The sequence below is a fragment of the Bubalus bubalis genome, chromosome 8 (assembly GCF_019923935.1).
Source record: "Bubalus bubalis isolate 160015118507 breed Murrah chromosome 8, NDDB_SH_1, whole genome shotgun sequence".
In the NCBI taxonomy this organism is placed as follows: domain Eukaryota; kingdom Metazoa; phylum Chordata; class Mammalia; order Artiodactyla; family Bovidae; genus Bubalus; species Bubalus bubalis.
This window is the reverse complement of record NC_059164.1, coordinates 12,738,647-12,762,787: the sequence shown is the minus strand read 5'-3', so window position 1 is coordinate 12,762,787 and position 24,141 is coordinate 12,738,647. Positions and strand designations below refer to the sequence as shown.

The window sequence follows — 24,141 nt, the reverse complement described above, 5'->3', positions numbered from 1 at the left end:
AAGCTGTTAAAAAAGAATCAGCTGACAGAGCCAGTTATGTGTTATGGTCAACTCTATGCGCAGAATCAAGAAGAGGAACTAAATGTGTCTCGAAAAAACTCTTGTTGCCTGAGACATACTTCATAAAGGGCTTCCCTGGTGGCTCAGCGGTAAAGAATCCACCTGCCAACGCAGGAGATGCAAGAGATGTGGGTTCAATCCCTGGGTTGGGAAGAATCCCTGGAGAAGGAAACTGCATCCCACTCCAGTATTTTTGTCTGAGCAATGCCAGGGACAGAGGAGCCTGTGCAGGCTGCACAATCCATGGGGTCACAAAAGAGGCTGACATGACTTAGCACCTGAACAGCAAACAATACTTCATAAAAACATGTGTGACAGGAAGACTGCCTGCACAGAAGGACTATTTACAAGACAACATTTCAATAAATCCATATTTGAAATTGCAACATGACTGAAACAACCTCCTCTCTCAAATATTCTTTGAACATTCCTTCCAAACTCTAAGACAAACCACAAAAAAGTCTCATTTCCCATTTTTCTCTGATGCACTGTGTCCACTCTGAAATAAAATATGGCTGGCAAGGTGGAAGTCACAGATATGCCATCTCCCTAGGATAATTTTTCATCTGCATAGTTAACTGAGTTTTTGCCTGGAAAACAGATAAAAATAGGAAAATTCCTAACTGTTCCACACCAGCACGTATAATTTACCAATGTCGCAATCTGTCTAAAAAATCTGTTAAGTGCATACGGCAAAGTCTCTGCCAGTTCTAGCCTCCTTGTTATAAAAACCACAATGAAATATTGAAGAATTACTCACTGAAATTCCACTGAACAGTAATATACTATGTATTCATTGTTTTTCTGCTTGATTTTAGCCATATTTTTTTGTTATTTAAATAATACAAGTGGAAATAAAACATACAGTGAACTCTATAACTCAACAGCCAATAATTTAGTAGTGTTAAAAAAAACAGTGTATCAGTTACCCAAAATGTTAGGATATTTCTTTGACTTAGCAGTGTTAAGAGTCTGCAGAAAACTTTTGCATGCATAAAGGGACACAGCAGATGGCATTTAACCTAACATAAAGATAGCCCTTCAACTTAACATGTCTACAGTAGGTACTAAAATTGATAGAAACCCACGGATACAAGCCCAGAAATCTCAGAAATTCAAATAAACAATAAATGCCCACATCAGGATTCATCAGGTTATATTTAGAAATAAAAAGTAATAGCTTTACAAAATATTGGAATAAAATCTGTTACTCACATATGGAGGTACCCAGTGGCATGTTGGTAAATGTTCAATAACTTGCTTGCGGGAAAGGGAATAAGCCCTGGTTTGAAGCATTTGTCAGCTTCTGTGGTGTAAACACCCCTACCATGGCTGATTTCAAGATGATCTGAATTCACCAAAGCAAGTTGAAAAGAAGCACATAGTCAGAGCTCCTAAGCTTGAGCACAGCTAGGACCCACTGGAAACATCTCCTGTATGAATACAGCTAACTCTAACCCTGGAACAGAAGTAACTAAGTTTCCAGGAATTGCCTGTGCATTTTATTCTTTGTGGAAGAATTTTCAATTCTGAAGCTACCTTTTAACATACATTTCCACCTGAAAAAAAAATGATCTTTAGGATGCAGGAGACATTATCCATCATCAAATAATTTTGAGATTTCTTAATATCGAGGCATTCAACAAACCGTTATTTTTTTCTTTAACAGGAATCTTTATACCCTCAAACTGGATTCAAATTAAATGCTAATTGTGAGTTCCCAAAAAAGTGAAAGGGCAACAAACAAGACACATTTTCATACTGGTTTTAGACAAAGATTAACTTAAGGTAACTTGTTAGTCAAGGGGAAGATGGCGAGGATCAAGTTAAACATATCTGTCGTCACAGAACTTGTGCGCCCCACCTCGAAGCAGAGGCATGGCAATATGCCTATAATTTTCATTCAGGGGAGGGCTGTTTTGCAATACTAGGAATTAAAAGAGGGGGGTCAAAAGCCATCTTTTTGTGGTGTTTTCCACAAAGAGAGACTTTCTTCAAAGCGTAACTGCAGAAGGCAAACTAACAGAAGGAAATAAACTTATCAAACTGGAAATTCAACAAAGGGGAAAAAGGCAAGAGCAACAACGGCTCCGGCCTTTCAGCACAACCGTAGCAAAGAAATAATAAAAGGAGTAACAAAAGAGCAGACATATACCCAAGTTCTGAGTCTGACTGCAGCTGGAGCACTGAGGGGTCTGTGTCCCACTGCAGGGTCCTAATCGCGCAGCACAAAGGAGAAAGAACACAGAGAATTAACAAAAGGGGAGTGAACCAACCAAACCAAACCATGTCATTCATCAAGGCAACAGCATATACAATACGTACACAGAACATCTCCCCTCTGTCACCCCCACAGCCCCCAGGAGCCAGGAAGACCCCGTGGGTATCAAGGGACAAGAGAAAGCGAGAAGCCGTCCTTCCTTTGGAACAACTGCTTGATACTGGAAGCTACAGTTGTTTCCATGGAAGAAAACCCAGAGCTAAATATTCAACCACCCCCACACACCCCCTTTTCATTGTCGTTTCGTTCTATACTGAAGCGTGATTGACTGGAGCATGTAAACTGCTTCATATGTACCCCAGAGCCAAGCCACACCAGGGAGCAGCAAGCATTCCCCACACAGTGATGGCGATCAACTCCAAGGGCTCGAATGGGCCAGAGTAGAAGCATCTGGGGAGGCGGGGCCAGGCAGAGCATGACTGCAGAGCCTGGAGAATAACCGGCTTCCTTGGGTCAGAGACTGCAATTCCAGTGCATTCGATTTCGAGGCTCATGGGTATTTTGGTGTTTCTTATGGATTACACCAAGATGGTCACCAATGGCAACATCATTTGTCTCGAAAGATGCCAGGGATGTCTTAACGACTTCTAAGTACTTCACAAGAGCTAGCACAAAGTATCAATGGTTACCAAGGTTACCAATAGTTATCAACTTCCCTTGTTATTTCTCCACCACATAAAAGGAGCTCTTCCATGAACAGTGCACACAAGGACCTTTCTCGGGTAGGCCCTTTAAATTTCCTGCATGGTATACAGTTAACAGGTGAGTGAGGCTTAAGTACCTGGAGGCAGCCAATGGACAGCAGGGACTTTGGGGTCAGGCACCTGAGATTCCAATCTTGCCTCTGTGACTTACCAGCTCTGTGACAGTGGACATGCTGCTTCAGTTCTCAACCCCTGCACCCTCGTGCTTACCCTGAGAGTGGTTCACGGACCAGGAGCATCGGCATCTCAGGGAACTTGCTGGAAATGCCGAGACTCAGATCTCACCCAGACTCACTGACTCTGGACTACCGTTTAATAAGGCCCCAGGTCATCCGGGGGCGTTTTGAAGTTTGAGAAGCCTGCTCAGTTTCCTTGTCTGTAAGGATTTACCATGGCTTATGCGACAATTCATGACCTGGCCTGCAGCTCTCTTCCCAGTCCATCTCTAAGGGCTGGCCTCTCCCTCACTGTGTCCCCCTTGATGTTTTTTTTCCCCAAAGAGTCAGGTGGCTCACGCTTTTGCTCACTTAGTTTCTGTCTCAGTTCAAATGTCACCTGCCCAGAGAGGCTTTCCTTCTCTCACCACCTCCCGCAAGCAGCACTTCCTTGCCACTCTTCATCCCATTCTCTTATCCTGCTTTACTTTTTTCATAAGATATCTTTACCTATGGTTTTATTACACATCAGTGTATTTATGACTGTTTGCTGTTAAACTCTGGAATTAAGTCTCAAAATAACAGGAAGAGCTACATCCCTAAATTATAAGAATATGCCTAGGCCCATGCCTGGGATGCATGTTTATTTTTCTTGATTTTTTAATTGCAGGATAATTGCTTTATAATGTTGTATTGGCATACAAAAATGCAAATACAGCTGCCATACAACAATGCAAATCAGTTATAATTCTCTTTCTATATTCCCTCCCTCTGGAGCCTCTCTCCCGCCCTGTTCCCCCCACCCCCATGCTACCCCTCTAGGTCATCACAGAGAGCCAGGCTGGGCTCCTTCTGTTATATGGCAGCTTTGCATTAGCTGCCTATTTCACATATGGTAGTATATATATATGTCAGTGCTCCTTTCTCAATTTGTCCCACAGTGCATGCTTATATAATACAATAATAGTTGAACAGATGGATGGATGGATTCTCTCTGGTTTTCTATAGGCATTGCATGCAATTACACCTATACAGTACAAAGTAAGTATTTGATAAACAGTAGCTGTTTTTACTAGGAGAAGGCAATGGCAACCCACTCCAGTACTCCTGCCTGGAAAATCCCATGGATGGAGGAGCCTGGTGGGCTGCAGTCCATGGGGGCGCTAAGGGTCAGACACAACTGAGTGACTTCACTTTCACTTTTCACTTTCATGCATTGGAGAAGGAAATGGCAACCCACTCCAGTGTTCTTGCCTGGAGAATCCCAGGGACGGGGGAGCCTGGTGGGCTGCAGTCTATGGGGTCGCACAGAGTCGGACACGACTGAAGCGACTTAGCAGCAGCAGCAGCTGTTTTTACTAGGCCACATTTACTGTGAATGTGAAATAGCTACTGTATCTACTACCAATGTTTCCTTGACACGACGCCCCACCTATAAAATGGAACCCACCTAAACAACTCCTGCAGAGGTATCAGAACGCACTTTCTAAGCTCGTCTTGTAAGTTCCGGTTATGCTCGTGTCCTCTGACCTAAATGCACTGAAAGATGACAACTAAAGTCTGGTGAGAACACTAACTGGTCCCTGTTTCTGAGACCAGCGCTTCTCCAAGTTTACTGTCTGAGCCACCAAGGAGGCCCAGTGTTCCTTAAACTTTAATGCACAGATACCTGGGAATATCGTTTAAAATGCCCATCTTGATTTAGTAGGTCTGGGGTGGCTTGAGATTCGGCATTTCTAACAGCTCCTAGCAGGGTAGATGCTGCTGGGCTGTGGACCACACTTCGAGTAGTAAGGTCTGGACTTAGATCAGTGGTTTTCAAACTCTGACATGGATCAGAATGACTGGGAGGGACTGTTAAAATACAGGTGCTGATCCTCAAGCCCAGAAATTCTGATTTGAGTAGTTCTGGGGTGGGGCTGAGAATCTGTATTTCTAACAAGTTCCCAGGGAATGCTCACAGCTGATCCTAGAACCACCTTTAGAGAACAGCTAGGCTAGACTATTGCTTCCACTAGCTGGCAGGCAGAAAGCATCACTGATCCTCAAATACATCAGCATCTAAACAAGTGATTCACACTCGTTGGCCTAAGGCCCAGGCCACTTTTAAACCAATGAAATCAGAATGTTTGGGGTGGGACCCAGGCATCCAGATTTTTTGAAACTCTCTCATGTACTGCTGCTGCTGCTGCTAGTCGCTTCAGTCATGTCCGACTCTGTGAGACCCCACAGACGGCAGCCCACCAGGCTCCCCCGTCCCTGGGATTCTCCAGGCAAGAACACTGGAGTGGGTTGCCATTTCCTTCTCCAATGCATGAAAGTGAAAAGTGAAAGTGAAGGCGCTCAGTCGCTCTCATGTACAGCCGGGGTGGAAACGGCTGCTGTGCACTCGTTCTCTGCCCAAGGAAAGCAGCTCTTTCTGGCCCTGGACACTAGTTCCATCATTCCTTTCAAATGATGGAAGTGACCCAATCCATTACAATGATTCACCCTTGCTGTTCACGTATCTTTGGGGTCCAAACCTTTTATCTTTATGGATACTTCCTTGGCTACAGACAGAGGAGTGGCCTCTGGCTCTGGCTGACTGTGAGAAGCATTCCGTCCTAAGGGCTGGGATCAGCTCCTCTGCACTCAGGTTTCTGATGGGACAATTTGGGGGCCTTTTTTGCTCTTCTCAGGCAAGGGAAGAGTGTGACAGCTCCCAGATGGTCACAGCTGTTCTATTATTTACCTACAACTCACCTGAACACACTGTGCCCTTAAAGGAAGACTACTAGACCTGATCAATTATATTTTAGATGCAAGTCACCAATCTGTCAGAGGAACAGCAAATACCAGGCTGAGCAATTATACAAGCCTGAAGAAGTCATCTCCCTTGAAGACTGACTTCTGGGAAGTCAGACTTTAGCAGTGTCTTTAGAATTAGAACAAGTGAAGACGAATATTTATTAAAGCTTCTTCCTGTCCTATGCCCATCATGTCCACATTTTATAACAGGACTAGACCACTCACTGCTGCCAGAGCCTCCACTTTCCCTAATTTCTTGGGATGACCAACAGAACCCATTTTGCTGAATGTAATCTTTAATTCTGTCAATTAGATTTTGTCTACTGTTCCTGTCTGGGAAACCATCTTGGTTTTGTTTGCTCATTTTTAAGAGCTGTATTTGATCTGCTCTGATCAACTGTAGGCTGATTTCTTAGGTTAACTCTCTGAGGATCCACAGGAGGACTTTTTTCGTGAGGAAGCTGCTACAGGCACAGATATTGAATAACCTAGTGATTTCTAACCTAATGTGGCATCATCATGGTTCCATGGCCCTACGGTTGGACCGGCAGCCGGAGAGACTTTAAGGTCACATTTCCCAACTTGTTTCAAACTTGTATATACAGAATCTTCTCACACATGGTAAATAATCACTCACTTATTGGATACTAAACATGTCGAACACTGTACCTCTGGTATCTCATCTAAAAAGGCCTACCATATAACAGTTAATCATCTGAGAAACAATCTGTTTTTCAATATTTCTTATAAAGAAAAAGAATATGACAGACACCAAAATTATTCAAACTAGCAGTGAACCCATTAAGAGACATACAGAAGTTTATATCACACCCTTTTACTATCCAGCTTGCTACAAAAGTCTCTCTTCATTGGCCCAATCTTATTTGCTCAGTTTATTAGATAGAAGGAAGTAAAAATTCAAACAAAACAAAACAATCCCTGGCCCTCCATGGAAAGCATAACGTAGGAGTAAGAGACATGATGTCTGTGTTGTATAACCACACTGTCTGATGAGTGGTTCATTTCTTCCTGTTCAGAGCACGTTGGTAGTTTCCCGTCTTCTTCCCATTTTCTTAGACTCCAGAGTAGACAGTCTTAATATTTTTCCCTTAAAGAGCATCTTTGCTCTTACCTTTTTTTTTTTGTTTTGGTTATAAGAAAGAGATGTCTGATAAATACTTGGAAGGCAGTCATTAAGAACCATCATTTGCCATTTTGATTCCACTTGTTTGACTTAGTATGAACAGAATGCTAGATTTCTAATTTAAAAAAACAGATGTGCAGCAAGCAACAAGGATTTACTGTATAGCATAGGGAACTATAGTCAATATCTTGTAATAACCTATATTGGAAAATAATTTCAAAGGTAATATATGTGTATATGTATAACTGAATCACAAAAAGAAGAACTGTATTTTTTGAAATTTAGTAATGTTTATCTTTTTGCCACTTTTTCTAAATGTCCTATGGACATCTGATAACATATGAAATACAAAATGTTAAATATATTTGTGTAGGCTGTAAGATTAATGTAAATAGAAATCTATCATATTTAAATTATTAATGACATCATTTAAGATGCTCCTATTCTTATTTTTCTGCACTTGATATTCTCAGAAAAATGTTACTATGTCTCACTGTGATTATATACTTTTTTCTTTTCCCTTATATTTCTTCTGATTTTGTTTTCTATATCTTTGTTTCTTTATTGTTAGCTGTCTGATGGTTTATGATGTCTATCTTCTTAGTGAATTGTACATTTTATCATTAAAAATACTCATCTCTGTTTCATTTAAAAATAAATAAATTTAATTAAAAAAATAAAATTTAAAAAAAATTTTTTAAAAGAAAAAATCCATCATTTGCAATGCTAATATTCAACGTGGCTGAGGCACTCTCATCTACTGCCGGTGGCATTTTAAATTAGTACAGTTCTTTGGGAAAGCAACACGCCAGCGTGGAGCAAGAATCACAAACACAGAATTGCTCTGGAACTTGTTTCACTCCCAGGAACTCACCCTATGGAAATAAAACAGCACAAGTGGTAAATAACAAAAACGATGATGATGAAAATGACGACCACTAACCCATCAAATCCCATGGCTTATTCTTGTTTCTCACACTTGATCTCTATGATTCTGGTGACTACTGGCTCCTTCATAAGCATGTTATTTCTTTTAGTGTTCCTGACCCTAAATGTTCTGATGTCTTTTTCACTTCTCATTATACCTCTGGAAGGGTCCTTATTCTTTCCATCCCCATAAAGACAGACATTGCCCAACCAGAGTAATTTCTTCTCCCCTCACCTCTATAGCTACAGATGATCTCCAAGATGCCCACATATCTTCTTCAAAAGATAACCCTAAAGTCCTCATCATCCTTGAACTCAAAGTTTCTCCTTTCCACATGCTTTTTGGGCATATCCATCCGTAACACCAAAAGCATTTAACCTTTTCTTGTCTCGTCAGGCTTTTCTTTCCTTCTCTAGCACCACAATCCTCATTCACATTTTCTGTCCTTTTTATCAGATCTATGGCTCCCCCAAACACATCCTCAAATTTTGAAAGCATTACAAAAATGCAGTGGTCCAGACCTCAACTCAAATCTATGCCTTAGGTATCTGTATTTTTAGTAAGTTGCCAGGTAATTTCAATATTTTCCTGGCTCCAAATATAGGACTAGGAATCCAAGGCCATACTTGCCTCCCAGACTCTGATGTATTTTCATACTCCTTCACACACATTCTACACCCCACACGTCTCCTCTCTCCCACCTCTCCCTCTGTATTATCTGGTGTGCCCTTTCTCCCATCTCTACTTGTCCAAAGCATAGCCACCATGTGAGACCCAACTCAAATGCCTTATTCTCTAAATATTATTTGTCCTCAATAACCTCATTCACAAAGAGCTTGTCTCTCTGTGGGACTGCACTTCTTATCCCACAGTTCTCTTTGCCAACCTGCAATCCACTTGACCTCAATGGTAGCCCTGCATCAAGCTTTAAAACCAAGTACAGATGGGCTGAAGGATATAAGGAGCACTGTTACCAAGCCCAGGGGCCTCAGCGTCAAGACAAACACACTGTTAGTCCCATCTGCCTTTCTGCCCTGAGCCCAGTAACTGGTTTCTGCCTTGTTTCTGCTAGGAAATCCTTGCTTTATATCTGAGTGCTCTGACCACTGCCAACAGCTCCCCTTGAGCAAAGGCCACTTCTGGCAACTAGCCCAGCAACCTTGCACTACCCAGCTTTTACCTGGGTCCTCATCTCTTCACTCACCCCGCACCCATCCCATTGAGGTTTCTGCAAACTGTGCACGTGCATAAGTGGGTATACACATGCATGCACACACACACACACACACACACACACACACACACACACACACACACCCCTACCTCAATAAATAAATTTACCAAGTACCTAATATCAAGACCTAATATCAAGACTCTAAGTAATGAATCAAAAGCACTTGTCCCACAAGAATATACAAATTAACTGCACCTGGGAATAATGCTTTATGATATTATTGCTCACCTCTATGAGTACAAATATTCGAGAGCTGTAACTACATAGAAACATATCCTCAGACAGCTTCAAATTAAATATGTCATTTACTGGAAGTGGGATCTTTAGAAGAGAGAAGAATTCCTTCATTGTTGTATTCCTTGCAGGTCTAGCATTTATTGTGTTGTACGATAGATTCTTAACTGTTTATTGAATGAATGTGATCAACGAATGAACAAATGAATGGTCTTTACCTGCATTTTCTGCAGATAGGTGTTAAGTATGAGGGCAAGCTGGTTCCCTAAAAAACAGTTTTTACTTTCTTTATGTAAAAAAAATGAGAGCATACATCAGGGCATGTCTGCCTGATTTCCTTCATCTCTGCAAGCCACTTCTGAAGAACTCAGTCTGTGTGGCATGATGCCATCACATGGTTCCAGAAGAGTTTTCAGACTCACTTCCATACTGAAGAAGGAAAGCTTATCTTGAAGAGGTAGAAAGATTGCTCAAGGGCAGGGTACTCTGAGTACCAGAGTTTTTCTGGACTCTTGCCTCACATGTCTTCTATATCCAACAAATCACTAGTCACTAAACCGATAAAGAAAAGTTTGGGCCAATGTGAGCATACTGCCCAAGAGAAAATCCCCAGTCAGTGTCATCCCCAAACTGTTTATCTAAGTGCCATTCCCAAAAGGAATACATTGAATAACAAAGACATTTAAATATCTATCATATCACTCAGCCTGTCAGAATCGTTAATGTGATGTCAATTAATTAAGAATGACATTTAAATAATGAGTTAATGTTTTGCTTTCCAGCCTCAATGATTTCCTTCCTTTGGACTGGCAGTGATGATGATAAAGATTTTCTGATGTCAGAAATAAAACTGGAACAGTGCAACACATACTTATACCAAGCCTCTTTCTTAATTGGGTGAGAATCTTCCCTCCACTGGCTAACAGCGAAGCCCTAACAAGGAGCTCTGACACAGGCCACTCTGAGTCATGCAGGAAGTCCATCTGCACTGGATTCAAAGAGAAATGAGAGACTTCCCATCAGAAAAAAAGGATGTGTTTTCCCCAAATCTTCCATAAAGGACCTGCTATCCAATAAGTTGTCTCTCTGGAAGAAAGCTCAGCAACTCTGCTAAAAATAGATGCTTACCCTGTTACTATAACCATATGGTTATATACAGTACTCTCTGCCTGACAAGATAGCAACAATTTTTAACTAGTCAGTCCATGTGCTACATAAAGAAAAAAAATCCTATAGAACACAATTTATTTTAATTTGCAACGACAGTGACTTTTAAATAGCCTCGAATGAGAGATTTTCAGTCTCCCTGAAGTCCAATTAGCTGGTAGCCAGCATCCTGCCAACTCCTCTTTACATAAAGATAATTTAATGAATTTTGTATATACAAAATCTTAATAGTCTTACTAAATTCCCCCCTAGGTTTGGCATTATTGAGTTGTACTTTTTCACCTTTACTAAAACCTCCTTAATGTCTTGCCTTTAGCCTCTGAGTTATCAGAGCACCTTAAAAGATGAGGATGGTTTCACCAAAAAGAGGTAAAAATCCGTTGAGGCTCATAGAGTGCCAGATAATCCAATGGAGTCCAATTGTGGATGAAGTTGAAAGTCCTGAGGATTTTGTGTTGGGCATTAAGCTCACGGAGCCCCTGAACACACTTTCCTCTCCTCAAATCACGAGAAAAAAGTGGTGAGAGGTGCAGCCAGTACAAGTTGACCATGAATAAACTATTCTAACTGCCTTATTCGTGAGTTCACTAGGCAATAAGTGGATCAGGGAAAGGTAGAGTTCATTAAATATCTGAATTTTACCCAAAGTATTTTTTCAATATAAAACAACATGAACTATATGGAAGCCTACCGTTCAGATCGAACAGCAGAGTATCTGCAGACATCGGTTTCAGTTCTGGTCTGCTATGCACATGACGCTAGAAGCCCCAGAGAGCCCTAATCCACTCCCTCTATACTTCTGTTCTCCTGTTAAGGGTTTCAGAAGAGACTTCTGTTTCTGCTTCTCTAAGGTCCCCTTGGGAGAGGCCTCACCTCTGTACAGAAAATCAAGGATATAAGGGTTTTAGCTGATAGGTATTGACAGCTGGGAAAGAAGACAATTTTAATATAACAGGATTATGTTGGGAGCAATTGGGGAAATCTGAAGATGGTATATATAGTAGATAAGTTGAAAATGTACTGAAATGGAAAAATAGAAATACTTGAATAGAAAAGCAAGTTCTTCAGTTTGTACAGTATGACATCATTTGTCAGATATATGATGACATACATCTGTGTGAAAGAATATACACTAAGGTATTAAGAATGCTAATGCATAATCTCCATAGGAATGTAATTTTTTCTACTTTTGCTCATTTATCTTTTCTAATTGTATAAAATGAACTGATATTATTTCTATAATAAGAGATTATTAAAAATAAATGGGGGGGTGCTTGAGTGTCCTTGACTGATTGGAAGGTAGAACTTAGTGATGGTATTAAGGCCATAGATGGTCCAAAAGGAGGACAGAAATCAATTGAATTACTGTATTACTATCCATCCACCCAAGCCACTTGTCACAAAATTCAAACATCAGTCATCTTCTATCTTGTTAAGGAGGTTATGTAGTAAGAGACTGCACAATATGTTATCATATTGAGACATATTTTATCTTTGAAATCACTTTGAAAGTATTCCTTTTAAATCAAGTTTTGGACAGTATGTAGCCCATGCCCTGGTGTATAGTAAACTTTATGATGTCAATACTCTCCTAGTTTCCACAAGCCAATGCGTTCTCTAACTTAGCTTTGTCACTGGGAAGCCCAAGGAGTCTCAGCCAAACATGAGAACAGCCCTAAAGCAAAGTCCCTTGTAAGCCATCCATGTCCGTAAGAATAAATGTGGGCTGAATTATTATCACTTAAATAGATTCATTTCTGGTCAAATATCTGAAGGTTAGGAATTAAGGATTAGGGTAAATCAAACAGTGACATTAGGTTGGTGCAAAAGTAATTGCGGCTTTGCATTGCTGAACTTTGCCATTTGATACTGGAGTACATCTTTAAATAAATATGGTTATGTTATATATCATTTTGGAGAAGGCAATGGCACCCCACTCCAGTACTCTTGCCTGGAAAATCCCATGGAAGGCGGAGCCTGGTAGGCTGCAGTCCATGGGGTCGCTAAGAGTCAGACACGACTGAGTGACTTCAATTTCACTTTTCCCTTTCACGCATTGGAGAAGGAAATGGCGGCCCACTCCAGTGTTCTTGCCTAGAGAATCCCAGGGACGGGGGAGCCTGATGGGCTTCCGTCTATGGGGTCGCACAAAGTCGGACACGACTGAAGCGACTTAGCAGCAACAGCAGCATATTTCATTTTAATGAGCATTTTTTGCCTTATTTTTTTTTGCTAATGACTTATTACCTACTGTGTATTTTACATTTATTTTAGACTTACAGAAATCGTGTTAGACAAAAAGCAAATTTGAGCGATGTTTTTATTTGAGTTCAAAATGGGTCATAAAGCAGCAGACACAACTCGCAACAGCAACACGTTCAGCCTGGGAACTACTAATGAACATACAGCGCAGTGTACGTTCAAGAAGTGTTCAAGAAGTCTTGCAAGGGACAGACAGCCTTGAAGATGAACAGCGTAGTGGGTGGCCACTGGAAGTTGACAACGACCAATTGAGAGCCATCACCAAAGTTGATCCTCTTACAACTACCTGAGAAGCTGCCAAAGAACTCAACATCGACCATTATATGGTCATTAGGCATTTGAAGCAAATTGGAAAGGTGAAAAAGCTGGATAAGTGGGTGCCTCATGAGCTGACCAAGAATCAAAAAATTGTCGTTTTGAAGTGCTGTGTTCTCTTATTCTATACGACAATGAACCATTTCTTGATTGGGTTGTGACGTGTGATGAAAAGTGGATTTTATAATCGCAGATGTCCAGCTCAGTGGTTGGACCAAGAAGAAGCTCCAAAGCACTTTTGAAAACCACACTTGGACCAAAACAAGGTCATGGTCACTGTTTGGTGGTCTGCTGCCCACCACTACAGCTTTCTGAATCCCAGCGAAATTGTTATATCTGAGAAGTGTGCTCAGCAAATCAATGAGATGCACCGAAAACTGCAATGCCTGCAGCTGACCTGTAACTGGTCAACAAAAAGAGCCCAATTTTTCTCCTTGATGATGCCTGACCACACATTGCACAACCAGTTCCAAAAGTTGGATGAATGGGACTAGGAGGTTTTGCCTCATCCATCATATTCACCTGACCTCTTGCCAACCAACAACCACTGCTTCAAGCATCTCAAAAACCATTTGCAGGCAAAATGCTTCCACAACAAGCAGGAGACAGAAAATGCTTTCTGCGAGTCCCTTGAATCCTGAAGATGGGTTTTTATGCTACAGGAACAAACAAACATTTCTCATTGGCAAAAATGTATTGATTGTAATAGTTCCTATTTTGATTACTAAAAATGTGTTTGAGCCTAGTTCTAATGATTTAAAATTCACTGTCTGAAACCACAATTACTTCTTCATCAACCTAATAGCTAAAACTCACATATTCTTAATATATGTCAGACTCCTTTCCTGGTGCTTTACAGATACTAATTTGTTTAATCATGATTACCTTATGGAGTAGGTTGTGTATCACATAGCAATTGCTGTTAGAGATGATGTAGGGCTGAGGTATAGATTGTGGAAACTTGTATTAACCTGCCCAGGTTCAAACCTGGCATTGTAGCTATGTCCTGTGTGAACCTGAGAAAATTATTTATTCTCCCTGTGCCTCCATGCCCTGTAAAAAGTAGGATGATACTTGATTCTTTCAATAAATGTTTAACACCTATTATATGGACACAACCACAAATATGACTTACTCCCTTCTTGCAAGGAACCTATCATTTCCTGAGGAAGAGAGACATGTATTCAACTAAACATAAATCATTCCTTAAGAGCTATAAAATGCTAATGCTTCACTCTCATGTATCAAAGATGTAAGCTCTTGCTTTGAAATTAATATTCTTTATCATATTGAGAAAAACATTTATATTCCTAGTTTACTAAGTTTTAAAATATGAGACTAGATATTTACATTTTGCAAGTACCATTTCAGTATATACTGCAATATTTACTTTTGCCTCTTTGACCTTTTTATATGCTGAATTAAGGTAACATTTTTCTATATTAGAATATCCTTGAATTTTTGAATCCAACACAATTAAGCATAACATTGTATCCTTTTAATACTGTATTGGATTCCAGCTGCAAACAACATATTAGGACTTTTTTCCATCTACATTTATATGTAAAACTAGTCTTTCAAATTTTGTATTAATAAGTTAATTTTTTGAAACCCAAGAGCTTGTTCTTTGTTCAGTATGTTTAAACAAGCAATGATTAATTGACTCCACCAAAACTAATTATGAGAAAGAGAAAAGTACAACAAATGTAAATTGTAAATGAGAAGCAGGCTATAACTACAGAAGCAGAAATTGGAACACAAATTATGATACTCTAAGTTTAAAAATTACACTAGTATAATTGAAAAAATGTTAAATATGTCTACTCTCTATTCACTCAGTTTAGAAAATGCACTTAACTGCTCTTAAAAATCAATAAAAGAAAATTTTGTTATATTTCATATGTTTAAAGCACTATTTAACCTTTTCTTTATAATAGGGCATATTAAGTATGCCAATTTCCAAATTAACCACTTACAGGGTTATATAAGAAGTGTTTGCTAATTCTGGCTCTGCAAAGCAAACTGTAGTTTTGGTTTGAAAGTCTGGCAAATGAATGGCAGAATTTATGTGTACCTTTAGGTAGGACCAGATGTGTTGCTTTGATTCCTAAGTTATCTTCTGCAAGATTTTCCATTCTTCAAAAACTCCAAACTCTACACAAATATGCAAATTTATGGCTATAGAGTTATATTCTTAGGAATTACCAAGTGCTTTTCTCAGTCTCGTGTTTTATGAAGTGTTCGAGTTAACAGTAACTGCTTTCAAAGATGTTTCTTCTACAGAAAAAGACATTCCAAGTAGAATTTAAAAAACTGAAATATAACATTCCTCTGAAATTTTACTCGCATATATACTTTATGGAAACAAAAACATAAATTTGCATGGAATGTGCCTAAGTTCAAAACAAGGGCACAGTTTACTAAGCTATTCCTAATGCCTTCTCAAGCCAACCCTGTGCTCCGTTCTTCTGAAAAATCATTTCCTCAATGCCGGTTTTTTTGCATCCCTATGAAACCTGCACTTAGCAAGGGATATACTCCTTGAATTTCAGTTGCCCGCTCTTGCCAGAATGTTTCTATAAAGAACTGAAGCTAGTTGGAGTTTGTGGAGTTTGTGTGATGTGGAAGTAGATAGCACCTCTTCCAAAGTGGTTAAGTTAAAAAAATCATGTAAGAAGGGGAAAGGAATGAGGTTCCCTCCAACAGAATAACTGCTGCTGTCCCCAGAGTGCTAACAGCATCAGTCAACTTTCTCCAGAAGTTTTCAAAAGGGCTCGTCGACCATGAAGTCGGTAATAGTATTTAACACTGCCGGTGGAGCCCTGGACATTAAGCACCACTGACACAATGCCATTGCTGTGCAGAAACAGGCAAATACATCACCTTAATGATAGGCCAATGGACCCCTAAGGAACGTGATTACACTGTGCCAGCTCTTGTATAAATGTTAGGTCTTACATGCTGTGTTATTATTACTTTTCCTCCCCCACCCTCAAAGACCTTTTGAAGTGTTCAAAGCAAAAGATGAGGGCAAGACGTGTGCTGCTCCAAATCACAAAGGCAGTTTGCTAACGCAAACCAGCCCGGTGCCCACAAAAGCCTCTATGTTCCCTTTTCTCAAATTGAAAGCAGTGTCCAACCTGTTTCAAAAGACCCTATGGAGACAAAACACTCAAGTCTGAAACACATGAACAGACAGGTATTGGTGAAATCATTTTAGTCTTATGTATTGATTTCAGAAAGCTAAAAATCCTACAACACAGGCTAACCCTATTCTCATTTCTCTGTTTTCCTCTACCAAAATTGCCGAGGCTTTTCTGAAAACAAAGGACCATCAGAAGATAATGCTCATAATAAGGTGTTAAGTGAACAGAGAAAAATGCAAAATTGTATACCTCTCCTCCAGGAATTCCCTTGTGGCTCAGCTGGTCAAGAATCTGCCTGCAATGTGGGAGACCTGGGTTTGATCCCTGGGTTAGGAAGATCCCCTGGAGAAGGGAAAGGCTACCCACTCCAGTATTCTGGCCTGGAGAATTCTGTGGACTGTATAAGTCCATAGAGTCGCAAAGAGTCGGACATGACTGAGCGACTTTCACTTCACTTCCTCCAGGAGCATATACAGTAGCAAGACATATACACAGGTAGATAAGGATTGAGAAGTACCCTGACAAGACAAAGGCTGATCTGTTAGAATGCTGGGGCTGTGGATGGTTGCTTCTTTTATCGCAACTTTATTAAAATGCTTTATGATTATTTCAAAAGTCAGAGAGGTCAGACATCACCAACTCATGAGCCAAATCTAGCTCACAACTCCTTTTAACAAAGTCATTAACATTTAATGTCTATGAGACTGTTGCATAAATATTTGCATTCTTAGCTTCTCATGAAAAATTGAAAAGTGTGGGAAAACTGGTCCATGTTCCCATCTGAGCTCAACAAGCCCAAGAGCTGTGAAGAGACCATCTGAGATTTATAAAGGGAGTGCTAGCTAACAAGCTGCCAAAGGCCCCACTCCCCACTCATCTCTATCGCCTGCCTCCGGGCACCCGCATGTGGGAACACTGCTGAGGACACCTGGATTAAGAACGTTTCCATGACCCCGTGCATATTAATGAGCCATCTCCTTTCTCCTGTCACATTGCTACAATTTGGATGTTCCCTCAGTGGTCAAATTAGAGAATGTCTATATCAGCTTTGAGAAGTTCATTACATAATCTTGGAATATACCTAATGTAATAAAAGTTTGGCAACTGACAAAAATGAAGCAGTTAATCCTGATGATTATAATAATTAATAATGATAATAAAAACACTTTGGGGACCGAGTTCTCAAATTTGTCAACTCTATTAAGCAAATAAACAAGACTTTTGAAAAAGTAAATTTAGGGTTACAACATCTCAGTGTTACAAAGATTCTCATGGAAACCAAAACCAAGGTAGAATAATGAGAAGCTAGATACATATTTCGTTTGTCTTTGGTCCTTCCCTACTTTCTTTTAAACTGAAGCCAATGGATATGCTTGTGCTTTGTCAAATAAGACACGTGGTGTCAAATTAGCCTATTCACGGAAGAGTGATACTTATCACTTCAAGGGTTCAAAGTCAATCCTATGTCACCAAAAATAGCAAGCCACCAAAATGTAAACATAAAAAAATGACTGATACGTAAAGAGGAAGGCACAGTTAACAACATGCAACAGAATGGTGTGGTTTTTCAGACTTTTGGTTTCTTGCCTTTTTTTAGGGGAGAGGGAGGGAGGTATTATTGACATCCCACCACGGCCTTTGTGAAGGGACAATTCTTACCTTGTCAACGGTCCCAGGTCGCCTGAGTCTTGGCTTCCAGCTTCACTGGGAGTGCTCACTGATTTCGAGGAGGGAGACATAGGGGTTGGGACTAAATAATGAAAATAACAGGTATCCCATGTTAACAAATGCAGCGGCTGCACTGGGGAAGAGCAGTGTCAGATAAATCAAAACAAACGGGCTCAAATTAAAGTGATTGTATGGCCAGGAGAGATTGAGATGGGATAAGGAAAAAAAAAAAAAAAGGAAAGAAAAGGAAAAGAGTCCAGTGAATTTTTCATACTTTGGAAATTAAAATTTGAAATGAATTTAGACAGAATTAACTTAGAGATTCTAAGGCCATGTCCACCTTAACAAAGTAAAATGGAGAATCAAAACAGTTACCTGGATACTTCAAGGCAAACCCCTCTCTAGCATGAACTATCCAGATAATTCTAATCCTCCACTTTATTTTGTTAGTATAGATGTGACCTATTCAAAATAAAACGAGGTGTCTATAAAACTTTAAATGATTATGAAATAAGTGATTCTGAGGAATTTTAGAAGGTCACAGGGAGGCAGAGAAGTCTGCTACATGTTTTGCATTTCTTGGAGGAAAGTCTATTGTCTGTGGAGTATAAACTGCATTTGCTATGAGAGACTAAACGACAGAGAAAAGGGTAAATGTTGAACCCAATAATTTAAAAATCTCTTTCAAAACAAAGCACAATGCCAGGCTGCTTTATTTTTACACTTAATTAATAGTTTCATCCCTTGCACTGTTTACTGTGTTTGGGAATTGTGTTCTTTGCATCTGGCAGCTCTAGAAAGCACTGCCGTGTACACGTAGGCAAACCGCCATTCTGAAGACAGGAGAAACAGGTTCAAAGAGCAAGGTCAGTGCAGACTAGAACTCTCAAAGCAAGGGTAGTAAAAGAAAATAAATTAGAGGAAATGCAAATGGATTTTTCCCCTCTATCTTTCAGAAACAAGCCAAACGTCCTTCAGATAGAAGCTGCACCAAATAGCCAAGGTGGCTCCAGGCCAGATGAGAACGGGATCTCAGTATCACTCTTGCCAGAGAAGCCATATGGGCAGCAAGAAACTTCAATACATAGTGTAGATTCCCATTTGGTTTCAATCATGTGCAATTTCCTTTTATTTATTTAATAAGGTAAAGGGTTTAACTATGTTGCCCAAATCCTATAACACAATGGCAGATCTGTCGAGAAACTAGGAATTTTCACGTGGTTCTACAATTAATTCACTGATTACCCTTTGCAGTAAGTCAGAGGGTAAGTCACAGAGATGGATAAAAGCTGAAAACGGGGTCCACTTTTCCCAGAGCCCTTTGGCAGGGATGACAGGATAGTTCAGAATTTGGTCATGGTTTAGGGATATTTAAACGGTTTTGCTCTTAAGGTTTAATTGCTGGCTTTATGCAGGTTAGGGGAGAACAAATATCCTATGGTTGTGTTTAACCAGTGTTCACACTGCAGCAGAACTTCAAAGGCTATTTTGAGGCAAAAATACAATTGCCAAGGGTCTAACATGTATTACTTGTCAACTAAGTAATAAAAAGGCTTGTCAGCTTGTCATAGAAGACCCATCACTCAAATATCCTGTGGGTTACATCTCCCATTCCACAAAGAAACTAACAAAATAATCAACGTCTTATTGGGGGTTATTATATCATTGTTAGACATATGATTCTACTTACTATTAATACACACTGAGGTTGAGTATAAAATGTTTTTTCACGGTATTTAGTTTTGTGTGTATGTACTGAATTATATCCAGAAATACTTAATAATTTATATGATTATTATATTTTGCCTTTTTACTTACTTATATTGATACACACACTTGCCATTTTATTGTTCATGGGATAATTTTTATTGTTAATTTAAGTAATTATGGAAAAAATGAAAATTTATGTTAATATAAAAGCCAATGATGGAATTAATTAGAAGATGAACGATTTATAAAAGGGGATCTGATACTATCTTTATTTATATGTATTATTTTTAAAGCTTTTGTTTTACTATATTGGATATCACATAGTTTTACAGACACCCTGGGATTACTCTGAAATGTATGGAAAGCAAATGGATAAAGAAAAATAAAATAACTTATGAGTGATGTATAATGACAGAATAAACATATTATGTACAAGTTACCTTCAACAAAAATAAAAGAAATAGTTCAACATCCAAACCCTGAATAAAATGAGATCATGGACAAGTAACCAGGTATGAATGAGTTGGAGTAAGGGTGCTGCAGTAAAGATGCCGATTAGCAATGAAACCAAGATATACAACAGAGTCAAAGAAATTTAAACATGTTAATTAGCTGCTAATCTGCCACCATTTCAAGTTTTCCTTTAAGTTTCCCACCGAGCATTCTATTTTCATCATAGAATAACTCTGTGCCTGGGGTGGTTATGAAATTCATAACCAGATTCACAGTATTTAGGTTGGCAGAGAGAGGCTGGGATTCAGCAATGGAAATCAAGTTTTTCTTCTTCATCTCGCGATTTCTGGTATTTACCAGCGGTAACTCATTTAACAAGGCTAAGATACTCTAACAGTAATGCAGTGGATTAGGTTGACTGCAGCATCAGCCAGTAAGCAGCCAACTGCTAACCACTCTACAATCTGTCCTCCTGTCTCCTTCCAGCCCCCTCAATTCCAAAAATAAATACACCTGAACCGTAAGCCAAAGCATTTCTTAAAACATAAAAGCAAAAGGAGATGTAAAAGAACAGTAAACGCTGGACATGGTATATCCGACACAAGTCAAATCTGAGGCTATATTAAAACACAAAGCACTCTAAAGTACCTAGAGGGGGCTCTGGCGAGATCCCGATGCTTTGCAGCAGGGCCTCCGTCTCTCGGCGTTTGCGATCCAGGTCAGAGTCATCTGGAACGGGTTCTTTCTTCTGCTGCATGTCAGCCTACAAAAAGTAGACGCCAGTGAGAAAGTGAGTAACCGAGCTAAATGTATGCCTCTGGATGAAATTGAAAATGGTAAATGAATGGAGCAAAGACCAGGCAAAAGCCCTAAATAGATATAAACATGTGTATAAAGGATGAAAAAACATTGTAACTGCTCCATTTAATAACTACTAACCCAGTACTTTCTCTTCGGGTTGAAGGCGTTTTCCCTGCCTCTATCACACGTTAGAGGAGAGTTTTTCTCACTTGGTCTCAGAAGAAACCATCAAGACAAAATATTTCTAACTTGGATGTGGATTTAAACAAAAAAAAAATAAATCTGTCTAGTTATTTAGATACCCGTGTCCCTTCTGGGAAGACATATTATCAGTTCTTGATGAGTGTGCATTTGTAATATTCATGCCTCACATTTGGGATTATGCAAACAAGGAATTATTGGTGTCTGGCTGTAAGATTAGTTATGAAAATCTGTAACTGTAAAATACATTATCGTATCAGTATTCTAAGTTTACCATGGTTTCAATAAACCAGACTAAAATTTTTATTAAGGCATGTGAACAATACTTATCTAAGTATTGTTACATAATTCTGATTTTCATAGGCTTCTGTTATACATATTAACTCAAAGGAGAAAATTATGCACATGGAAAAATATAAAACAAAAAGTCATTTAGGAGAGATATACTCTTTTCCCCAAGTGCTTTCTTGGAGAAGACACACTTTGTATGAGCTTCTGATGCCCAGTCTGTCTCTTTGAAATGAGGAAACTAGAATGCTTGGTGGGAAAGTTAAAGGAAAAGCAACAAGTCAAAATAGCAATAAGCCAAAATACAGGTTAAAGAAGGTTGGCGGTGGAATTCTGGGAGGAATTAAATGCTCGGGTTTCTTTTCTTTTCAGAACACAATTACTACTTAAGACAAGGCGTTTGCCCCACATCTGAAACATGATAACATCCTATTTGATGTGCAGCTACTTCACAACAAGGCTTTGTGAGTTTCCAGGAGTGAGACTGTCTCAGAGTTTGTCAAAAGCCAATTATCCACTTATCAGACACACCTTCCTCTCCGGGGGCAAGCTGGGCTCCCTCACAGACACATTACCTCTTTCAGGAGTACAAAGAACATTTCAAAGCAGAAAAGCATAATTTCCGTCGTGGCATCTACAACAGAAAGTGTTCATGCAACTTTGACTTACGCCCAGATGGTAACCTACACACCGACTAGAAGCAGAATGCATCTTTGCACACAGTGAGGGCTCAGTGCTTCTGTTTTATTCACCTCAGGCTTAAAATACACTCAGGTATGTGATGTCTTTGTTGTTCAGTCACTAAGTCGTGTCTGACTCTTTGCAAACCCATGAGCTGCAGCACACCAGGCTTCCCTGTCCTTCATATTTTCCGGAATTTGTTCAACTCATGTCCATTGAGTTGGTGATGCCATCCATCTCATCCTCTGTTACCCCCTTCTCCTCCTGCCCTCAATCTTTCCCAGCATCAGGGTCTTTTCCAATGAGTTGGCTCTCTGTCATCAGAGGGAAAACTGCCATGATGGGGATCAATAAGGGCTAATGAGGATATAGAAGATTCAGGCTCGCTCATGTAATCCATGAGATTTCTGCAATGGCAGTTTAATCTTGGAAGATATGAAAGCTCACTTTCTTTCTCAATTTTAACATTTAAACTAGCAAGTTCCAAAGGTTATGCATACAACAGAGGCAAAGATGTGTGCATGCTAAGTCACTTCAGCTGTGTCTAAGTCTTTGTGACGCTATGGTCTTTATAGCCCGCCAGTCTCTTTGGTCCACAGGATTCTCCTGGCAAGAATACTGGAGAGGGTTGCCATGCCCTCCTCTAGGGGATCTCCCCAACTCAGGGATCAAACCCACGTCTCTTACGTCTCCTGCAATGGCAGGCTGGTTCTTTACCACTAGAACCACCTGGGAAGCCCAGAGGCAAAGACAGAACTACATATCAACGCTCACCTATCATAAATTTAAAAAAAGGATTGAAGGGAAAGTGGGGCAATGAAAGAAAAGGGAATCACCACTGTCACTACTGAAATATAAATTAAAAAAAAAAAAAAACAAGATAAGCAAAATTTGTCTCAGGAAGCCAAAATGGCATAGCATGGTTTTACAGTGAAGAGATGAGCCGTAACCGACTGGACTGTCAACTTCACTGAGAATAGGTATGTGTTTATTTTGTTCACAACTAATATCCTCACATCTAGATCCAGGCTTGCCACACAGTCGACGCTCAGTTTGCAAATGCTGAATGAATGAAACAACTGCCTTTGGTAACTGTTATGTTATAGACATCGAATCTAAGAATGATACACCATTCAGGAGCGTTTCCACCAGCTACACCCCATTCAGAAAGCTCCTTTCCCACACTACCATGAGAAGGCACCATCTGAACTCCCAGTGACCCAGTGCTCACAACAAAGCCATTTCTATATTCTAGCAATAGCAACAAAAACATTGAACCTTTCAACAAAAATTTATTTAAGGACAACAGGGTGCCAGGGATAATGAATGCGAGTTCCAATGAAGCTCATATAGAGTGAAACAGAAGAAGAGCCATCGAATCTTTTCCTTTTGAATAAACTGAAGGCATATTATCTACAACTTTCTGTCATGTATGCCCTAGGCAGAAAGGCACAGAATTTGTTTTTTTTCTTTCATTCTAACTTTCATCATTAAGCATTCAAGAAACATATTAGAGTGGGCCTCCCTGGAGGCTCAGTAGTAAAGAATCTGACTGCCCAGCAGGAAGCATGGGTTTGATCCCTGGATTGGGAAGATCCCCTGGAGAAGGAATGGCAACCCACACCAGTATTCCTGCCTGGGAAAGCCTATGGACAGAGGAACCTGGCGGGCTACAGTCCCTCGGGTTGCAAAAGAGCTGGACATGACTTATACACTGGCAAATACACTGACGCTCAGATTAGCAATTAAAGAGCACTTTCTTTCCTTTTTATTCTGAACATGTTTTATTCAAAATATAAGCCTAAGTAAAGCTGAAAAAAACAAACATAAGCTTAATGCATGCTAAGTCACTTCAGTCGTGTCCGACTCTTCACAACCCCGTGGACTGTAGCCTGCCAGGCTCCTCTGTCCACAGGACTCTC

At 39.9% G+C, this 24,141-nt stretch overlaps 1 protein-coding gene across 6 annotated transcripts in view; it reads right to left on the bottom strand.

The window, feature by feature from the left end:
* DYNC1I1 (dynein cytoplasmic 1 intermediate chain 1) overlaps positions 1 to 24,141 on the bottom strand; it is a 380,396-nt gene that overhangs the window by 305,872 nt on the left and 50,383 nt on the right. For 5 of the 6 annotated variants that reach the window (XM_044946455.2, XM_044946458.2, XM_045166351.1 and 2 more), the window contains 3 exons: positions 20,897 to 21,011; positions 18,077 to 18,167; positions 2,216 to 2,275 (listed from right to left, as the gene is read on the bottom strand). In XM_044946455.2, coding sequence (XP_044802390.2) covers positions 2,216 to 2,275; positions 18,077 to 18,167; positions 20,897 to 21,011 — 266 coding nt within the window. The remainder of the gene's footprint in view (positions 1 to 2,215; positions 2,276 to 18,076; positions 18,168 to 20,896; positions 21,012 to 24,141) is intronic. The other variant, XM_045166350.1, reaches the window with a different exon arrangement.